The sequence below is a fragment of the Carlito syrichta genome, unplaced genomic scaffold, assembly GCF_000164805.1.
Source record: "Carlito syrichta isolate Samal-C Ts95f unplaced genomic scaffold, Tarsius_syrichta-2.0.1 Scaffold301933, whole genome shotgun sequence".
In the NCBI taxonomy this organism is placed as follows: Eukaryota; Metazoa; Chordata; class Mammalia; order Primates; family Tarsiidae; genus Carlito; species Carlito syrichta.
The window spans coordinates 74,394-83,378 of record NW_007246029.1 but is presented as its reverse complement, the minus strand read 5'-3'; the positions used below and the strand labels follow the sequence as shown (position 1 = coordinate 83,378).

Sequence of the window (8,985 nt, the reverse complement as noted above, 5' to 3'; positions counted from 1 at the left end):
CCTCAGCCTTCCAAGTAGCTGGGCCTACAGGTGTGCTCCACCTCACCTGTCTAATTTTCTGACTTATTATAGAGGCGAGATCTTGCCATGTTGGCCAGATTGGTCTCGAACTTCTGGGTTCATGCAATTCTCTTGCCTCAGCCTCCCAAAGTGTTGGGATTACAGGCATGAGCCACCGTGCCGGGACTTTTCTGTTTATTTCTTAGCTTAGAAATTCCTGTCTGAGTGTAATATAGGGCTCTAATTTTTCAGTTTTTATTTATTTTCCAACTCAAGAAAAGCTTTTTTTATTTTTTAATTTTTTAATAGAGACAGGGTCTTGCTGTGTTGCCCGGGCTGGTGTCAAACTTCTGAGTTTAAGCGATCCTCCCACTTCAGCCTCTCAGATAGCTGTTTTTCAGGCATGTGCCAGCATGTTACAGGCGTGAACCACCGCTCAAGACCCTTCACCATGTCTTGTGCTGTCATGGTATCAGGGTGCGTTCTTTCCATTCTGTTTTTAGTCCCCTCTTCCTTTTTGGCCTCTGGAGATTTCACTTTCTTTTTTGCTAACTGGGATAGAGTATTTGAAAATGTGGTTTGAGCCGGGCTCGGTGGCTCAGCCTGTAATCCCGCGCTTTGGGAGGCTGAGGTGAGTGAATTGCCTGAGCCTGCGGGTTCGAGACCTGCCTGGGCAACTTGGTGAGACCTCATCTCTACAATAAATCAAAAAAGAATTAGCCGGGTGTGGTAGCATGCGCCTGTAGTTCCAGCTATTTGGAAGGCTGAGGTGGAAGGATCGCCGGAGCACAGCAGGTCAAAGCTGCAGTGGCTGGGAGCGGCCACTGCACTCCAGTCTGGGTGACAGAGTGAGGCTCCACCTGAAAAAAAAAAAGATAATGTGTTTGGAGCCAAGCTTGGTGGCTCATGCCTGTAATCCCTGCACTCGGGGAGGCCAAGGCAAGAGGATTCCCTGAACTCAGGGGTTCGAGACCAGCCTGAGCAACTTGGCCAGACCTCATCTCTGCAATAAATAAATTAGCCAGGCATGGTGGTACGTGCCTGTAGTTCCAGCTACTTGGAAGGCTGAGGCAGAAGGATTGCCTGAGCCCAGTGGGTAGAGGCTGTGGTATCTGTGAGCATGCCACTGTACTCCAGCCTGGGTAACAGAGTGAGACTCAGACTCAAAAAAAAGGAAAATGTGTTTTGTTGGTATTACATTGTATCCAGCATTTCTAAATGCTTACAGTGGCAGTAGTCTTACGTTATCCCAGACCATTATATTGCAGAAGTGACATCTTCCTTACATTTTTTAGAGTAAATTCTGTTGTAAAATCATAAGTGAACTCATAGAAGAAGGAATTTATTTACACCGAAGGCTTCTAGGCCAGGTTTGTGAGGAGGAGGAGGAGTTTAGAGGTGCCAGCCATGGTGGTCATCATAGTAGTTGTCACCACAACTCAGTCTAGTCTAGACTTTTCCTACACTGGAGGAGATGATTTGGAGTCTTTTCTATTAGGATTAGAGGTGAAAGAGTCTGGTACCTCATGCTTATAATCCCAGCACTTTGGTAGGCCAAAGCAGGAGGATCACTTGAGCCCAGGAGTTTGAGATTAGCCTGAGCAATATAGCGAGGCCTCATCTCTACAGAAAAATAGAAAAACTAGCTGGGCATGGAGGTATAGGACTGTAGTCCCAACTACTTGGGACACTGAGGTGGAAGGGACCACCTGAGCCCAGGAAGTCGAGGCTGTGATGAGATGTGATTGAGCCACTGTACTACAGCCTGGGTGACAGAGTGAAAACCCAACTCACAAAAAAACAACAAAAAAAGGAATAGAGGTTCAAGGGAAGCAGGTGGACACATTAGAATTAATCCCAAATGGCTCTGGGATTAAAGAAGAAGATTTTTCAAAGGGGATAGAGTTAAACTGCTTGTAGAATATGAAACTGGGGAAACAGCATGTGTATCTGAAAGAAACTAATCTGTGGTCTTAGGTGTATTCATGACCCCTCAGTTAGGAGCCCTCTTAAAATCTTTTATCTTTATGTCCTGGGGTTTGCTGTCTGGGTTTTTATTTTATTTATTTATTTATTTTTGAGTTGGAGTCTCACTCTGTTGCCCAGACTGGAGTTGCAGTGGCCGCTCCTGGCCACCGCAGCCTCGACCTGCTGGGCTCCGGCGATCCTTCCGCCTTAGCCTTCCAAGTAGCCAGAATTATAGGCATGCGCTACCACGCCTGGCTGATTTTTTGATTTATTGTAGAGATGAGGTCTTGCTGCCCAGGCGGGTCTCGAACCCGCAGGCTCAGGCAGTCCACTCACCTCAGCTTCCCAAAGGCGCGGGATTACAGGCGGAGCCACCGAGCCCGGCTGGGTTTTTATTTTTAACCATTACTGTATAGAGTCAGCATGAGTAAGCCACTTTGGCAACAACAAAGTTGGAGGGGAAAAAGGACCAGAGAAGACAGATTATTATCTTTGACTGAGTTCAGAGATGAGTGTGTAAGGGACAAGGCCAATCCTGTTGGTACTGCTTGTATGTCAGAGGTAAGAGGAGAAAAGATGAGCTTTTGCTTGTTACTTGTGTTAGACTTTGTCCTTATACTAGCTTAGTGCAAAAATGGGTCCTCGCGTCCCAGTGAGGGTCGCTTGCCCATCTTTTTTTTTTTTTTCAGTTGGAGTCTCACTCTGTTACCCAGGCTGGAGTGTAGTGGCACACTCATGGCCATCCCAGCTTCGACCTGCTGGGCTCCAGCGATTGTTCTGCCTCAGCCTTCCAAATAGCTGGCACTACAGGTGCATGCTACCACATCTGGCTAATTTTTTTAAAAAATTTATTGTAAGCCGGGCTCGGTGGCTCAGCCTATAATCCCGTGCCTTTGGGAGGCTGAGGTGAGTGGATTGCCTGAGCCCGTGGGTTCAAGACTCACCTGGGCAACTTGGCGAGACCTCATCTCTACAATAAATCAAAAAATTAGCCGGATGTGGTAGCGTGCACCTGTAGTGCCAGCTATTTGGAAGGCTGAGGTGGAAGGATCGCCGGAGTCCAGCAGGTCGAAGCTGCGGTGGCCGGGAGCGGCCACTGCACTCCAGTCTGGGCGACAGAGTGAGACTCCAACTCAAAAAAAAAAAAGTTTAAAAAAAAAATTTATTGTAGAGACAAGGTGTCACCAAGTTGCCTGGGCTGGTTTCGAATCCGCGGGCTCAGGCAATCCACTCTCCTCGACCTCCCAAAGTGATGGGAGTACAGACTGAGCCACCGAACCTGGCTGTTTTCTATTTTCAACCTTCATACAGAGTATCATAAAAGCAGTAGTCAGTGATGTATATCTCTTTCTTTTCTAGCTCAGACCATGACCGGCTTCATACCTTGGTAACTGAACACTGTTTTCCAGTAAGTTATCTCTCCTTAGGATTGTGGGATGTCTGAGTGGGCAGATTCTAGACATCACCTCTGGTTTTTCTTAAGAAAGATCAGTTTTGAGAGTGCAGGAATTTAAAGGCACAAGTTAAAGTTCCATTCTTTTGAGATGAATGACAGTGGCTTGACATGGACTCTGGTAAGGGCCCTAGCAAACGAGGAGAAAGAAATTCCTTCCACAAGCAGTGCTGAAACCACAGGGGGTTGGATCCTGAGGTCAGGATATGGGCTATGCTAGGCCACCCTACCAATGCCTACACTAAAAGGACTTAACAGGAGCTCATGAGGCTTATATCATGTGGTAACAGGGGTACTAGGTACTTTGGGGTATCCCCAAAGATGGAAACTTTCTGATTCATTTAGAGATTTAAGAATAACAACTTCAATGCTGGGGCTGGTGGCTTACACCTGTAATCCCAGCACTTTGGGAGGCTGAGGCGAGAGGATTGCCTGAGTCCAGGGGTTCCAGACTAGCCTGGGCAACTTGGCAAGACCTCATCTCTACAATAAATCAGAGAATTAGCTGGACGTGGTGGCTTATCCCTGATTCCAGCTACTTGGAAGGCTGAGGTGGAAGGATTGCCCGAGTCCAGTAGGTCGAGGCTGCAGTGGCTGCAAGCGTGCCATGGACTCCAGCCTGGGTATCAGAGTGAGACTCTGACCAAAAAAAAAAGAATAACAACTTCAGTACATATCAGTAGAACTCTTTCAGTCTCCCCTGAGCCTCCTATAACTAATCCAGTCTTAGCAGTTTAGCCTTTCTGTCTCTATAAAATTCCCATCTTTCATTGCTAAAAGGTGAGGGAGAAGCAAAGAAACATATATGCATTTGCAAAAGTCCACACACTCGTTAGCAGATCATGAACGTGTGTGGGAGGGAGAAGAGTGTGCTGGCTGTGTTCATCTATTGGGGTGTGGTTCCCACTGATTTAGAGAAGGTTCTTGAGGAGGAAGGTGGGTCTTGAGTGTGAGTTAGATGAAGAGAGTTGTGAGGTGAGTTAACAGCTGGGGAAGGCAAGAGGGAAGTGGGCACGAGAGAGCGTTGGTGGGAAGTGCTGCCTGCTGGCTGTGGTCCTTCAGGAAGTGGGAGCATGTGTGGGGCACCAGCTTCCCCCAGGGAGGGCAAACCCAAACCAGCGTGTTCTCCTCTGCCCTCAGGACATGGTCTGGGACATCAAATACAAGACAGTGCGCTGGAGCTTCGTGGAGTCTTTAGAGCCGCCCCAGGTGGTTCAGGTTCGCTGTTCGAGTCTGGTGAACCAGGGCAACATGTATGGCCAGGTCACCGTGCGTATGCACACGCGCCAGGTAGAGCCCAGCTTGCTTTCCTTCCAGCTTTTCTTGGCTATCGGGTGGGCACCCACCTCTGGAGTGCTGGGCATGACTGCAGTTCTAAGGACAAGGCTCACCATGGTCATCTTGCTCTGTTATTGTCCCTTCCCACGGCTCCTCAGCTCTGCTGAGACACAGCCTGAGCATGTTCTCTCCCACCCTTCCTGGTTTTGACTTTCCTCCCTGCCCACCCCTGTCAAAGAACTTTTTTTTTTTGAGTTGGAGTCTCACTCTGTCTTCCAGACTGGAGTGCAGTGGCCGCTCCCAGCCACCGCAGCCTCGACCTGCTGGGCTCCGGCGATCCTTCCACCTCAGCCTTCCAAGTAACTGGAACTACAGGCACGTGCTACCACGCCCGGCTAATTTTTTGTATTATTGTAGAGCTGAGGTCTTGCCAAGTTGCCCAGGCGGTTCTCGAACCTGTGGGCTCAGGCAATCCACTCACCTCAGCCTCCCAAAGTGCTGGGATTAAGGTGTGTCACTGCACCGGCCACAGACTCCAGTGTATATCTGGCAAAAGTCCATAGACATAGACATCAAGCAAAACAATAAAGGAAGCTTTAGAGTTGGTCCCTTTACCAACAAAACCTGGTAAATTGGGAGAAATGACCAGGATGAGCCACCAAGCCTGGCTCTGTCAAAGAAATTCTAAGAGCCAAGTGCCAAGCCGGGCTCGGTGGCTCAGTCTGTAATCCCTTGCTTTAGGAGGCTGAGGTGAGTGAATTGCCTGAGCCCGCGGGTTCGAGACCCACCTCAGCAACTTGGCGAGACCTCATCTCTACAATAAATCAAAAATCAGCCAGGCGTGGTAGCACACACCTGTAGTTCCAGCTACCTGGAAGGCTGAGGCGGTAGGATCGCCGGAGCCCAGCAGGTAAAGGCTGCGGGGGCCAGGAGCGGCCACTGCACTCCAGTCTGGGCAACAGAGTGAGACTCCAACTCAAAAAAAAAAAAAAGAGCCAAGTGCCAGCAGATGATTAGTCCTAGATTCAGAATTCTGAGAAATTTTTTTCTACCCATTATGTTTTTTTTTTGTTATGGTTGTTGTGTGGACACACACACACAGTTCATGGGCCAGATTTGCTTTCATCCTTGCAGACTCTGGCCATCTACGACCGGTTTGGCCGATTGATGTATGGACAGGAAGATGTGCCCAAGGATGTCTTGGAGTATGTTGTGTTTGAAAGGCACCTGACGAACCCCTATGGGAGCTGGAGACTGCATGGCAAGATCGTCCCCTCATGGGCACCCCCTAAGCAGCCCATCCTTAAGGTAAGGCAGTCTGCGAGGTTGAAGGGAGCTGAGGCAGTTGGGAGTTGTGGGAGTTGTGGCACCCTAGGGTGCCCTATTGGGCTCCACCTAGTGGAGGGAGGGAATGATGCAACACCAGGGAAGGTGACTGGGGAGCTGGTGGGAGGGAGGTCACTGCCTGCAGGCTCTTCGGGGTTAGCCTGGGCTTGGCTGGTGGGTAGCTCAGCTTCTTCCTCTTCAGACGGTGATGATCCCTGGCCCCCAGCTGAAGCCGTGGGAAGACTATGAAGAGGCACAAGGAGAGCCCCATCAGCCTCAGCCGGTCTGACAAAAGAAATGACTCCTGGGGTGAAGCGTGGCCAATCAGCTGCTGGATGCTGCGAAGTCACCATCGCCATCATGCTGTTGAAAGGGAGCGCCTTCCTTCTCTTCTGTCTGCTTGGATCTTTTCAGCAGTCTCATCCTCAACTGCCGTGGCTGATGGCTGGGCCTGGGCAGGTGGCTGGTAGGCACAGCCATGGGCCCTCTACTTTTTTGTATTATATGTCCATCTTCTGATCTAGTATGAAGGCTGTGTGTGTCAGAGAACATCTGATACCAGTGTTCTCCACAGCAGGGACTGTGCAAGCAAACCAGCAGCATTTTCTTTGTAATGACAGGGCAGGGATCAGAGTTTGAAATAAAACACTCTCAGGGTGTTGGAAAAATTGTGGTGGATTCTGTGCTTTCCCCTGTTTGAGGCTGGGAATAGACCAGCCTTCCAGTGGCAGAAGTAGAAGGCGAGCTTACTTGTGAGTGATGGGACTTCCAGGAAATCTAAACTTGGGAAGAATAGTGTTGATATAATACCACTTAAGAGGACCTTTTCTCAGACATTGACTCACTGATGAATCAGCATTTGTATTTTATAGAAGAATATAAATCCAAAGAAATAATTCATCCCTCAGCCTTTGATTGTGTTCCTAATTATCAGCTGCATCCTGGTGGGACCCCAGGAAGTGTGGGGGAGGCAGGGGTCATGAGCATGTTGATGCATTTGGGAAATTCACCTATAAAACTTGGTGCCCCAATTTCTAGTAGCTCCTGGAGATGGTGACTGTTCTTTCCAGCCCAGTATTGGGAAGCTGGACGTACTAGGGTCTGAACCTGTGTAGAGCAAACCAGCCTGCCCCTTCCTTCTTTCTTAGCTCTATCCAAGTTGTCAGGAGAAGGGTATGTTGCTGGGTGTGGTGGCTCAAGCCTGTAATCCTAGCACTTTGGGAGGCAGAGGTGGGAGGATTGCCTGATCCCAAAGGTTCAAGACCATCCTGGGTAACATGGCGAGACCTCGTCTCTACAATAAATCAAAAAATTAGCTGGGTGTGGTGGTACACGCCTGTAGTTACAGGTACTTGGAAGGCTGAGGTAGAAGGATCACCTGAGCCCAATAAGTCGAGGTGACCATGTCACTGTACTCCAGCCAGGTAACAAAGTGAGACTTCGACTCAAAAAAAAAAAAAGGGTGTGGGACCTCACATGCCTGTGTGTGTCCTAGGTCTTTGGAGTGTGATGAGGGACATCACTCTGTGCCAGCAACAAGCTTGACTGATAGTACTGCTGCTTTTTTTGAGTCTGGTATAGGCTCCTCTTGAAAAATAGGACCTTAAGCCCAGGCGCAGTGGCTCAAGCCTAAAATCCCAGCACTTTGGTAGGCTGAGGTACGAGGATTGCCTGAGCCTGCGGGTTCAAGACCAGCCTGGGCAATTTGGTGAGATCTCGTCTCTACAATAAATCAAAAAATTAGCTGGGCGTGGTGGTACATGCCTGTAGTTCCGGCTACTTGGAAGGCTGAGGTGGAAGGATCGCCTGCGCCCTGCAGGACGAGGCTGCAGTGGCCGTGAGTGTGCCACTGCACTCCAGTCTGGGCTACAGAGTGAGACTCCAACTCAAAAAAAAAAAAGATTAATCTGTATTAATCTTATCCTGAGAGTAGAGACCAAAGAAACTGGAGTCAAGTCAAGAATAGATAACCTAACTCTTCAGTCTCTTGAAAGCTACCACAGCAGACACAACAGCAGACAGACCAGGCTTTGCTGGGCAGGATTGGTGCTTATGCAGCAGCTGTAGCGTGCCAACTGTGCACACAGAGATGTTTATGCTTAGGGACGAGGTGGTCCTGTGGGTTAATCCAAAGCAACCACGCTCATCATGCTACTTACTCTCAACCCTTTGGGCTTAAAATGTACATCAGTTTGCAGCATTACGGCCCAAGTGAGGTTTGGTCACATCCTATTTGCCTGAGCCCTGGATTAAGGCAAAATGAGAGGGGAAGTGCTTTGTGCGGGATCCATAGCTGTGAGCATGGAGGGGGTTGTCCTAGCAGGGAAGGGGAACAAACAGACAAAAAGCGTACTTAGTGGGCAGGTGATACATTGACTTCTTTGAATATGTAAAAACAGTGCTTCAAATAACCTGTCTCATCCCTCTCCCCTGGATGTCTCATCCTGCTCCCCTGGATGTCTCGGGGTTTTCTAGATAATCCTAAATAGCAGCTAAGCAGTAGCTGCCATCAGGGAGCCAGAGGATAAGTGCAGTTTTCATTTCCCCATGGGATCAAATCCAGCTGAGTGAATGGCCCCAGATGTAAAGGGTGGTTGGGAGGATGAGGCAGAGGCCATCTGCGGGTCAGCCATCAACCGTAGACCTGGGCATTGACAGGGAGCCAGCTGTGTTGCTGCTTGCGAGAGGGCATTGTTCCTTCCTTATCTACTTTTCCTGTTTAAAATGTTGAGAAAGAAATCATCTTTATGAATAAGCTAGAGCCAACTGCAGTGGACAAGAAAAAGCAGTCTTTATTTTTTTTTCCTTGTGGTTCATTTCACAAGAGTGGGTTTGGGGGCAACCTTACTGTTCCCAGCTAGACTAGACCCAGTGGGATTGTTTTGGGGTGGACAGAAAAATCTGTGTTGGCTCTGAAGCTTTAGGGTTAACTAGCCATAATCCAGAGCAACAACACATTC

At 48.9% G+C, this 8,985-nt stretch overlaps 1 protein-coding gene across 1 annotated transcript in view; it reads left to right on the top strand.

Annotated features, from left to right (window-relative positions):
• The window catches only part of MRPL45 (mitochondrial ribosomal protein L45), a gene marked incomplete at its 5' end in the record, with an annotated part of 27,976 nt that extends 21,051 nt beyond the window's left edge, over positions 1-6,925 (top strand). Inside the window, 4 exons of the mRNA XM_008055713.2 lie at positions 3,328-3,376; positions 4,562-4,711; positions 5,834-6,007; positions 6,228-6,925. Coding sequence (XP_008053904.2) covers positions 3,328-3,376; positions 4,562-4,711; positions 5,834-6,007; positions 6,228-6,314 — 460 coding nt within the window. The remainder of the gene's footprint in view (positions 1-3,327; positions 3,377-4,561; positions 4,712-5,833; positions 6,008-6,227) is intronic.
• Positions 6,926-8,985: the final 2,060 nt, after the last annotated feature.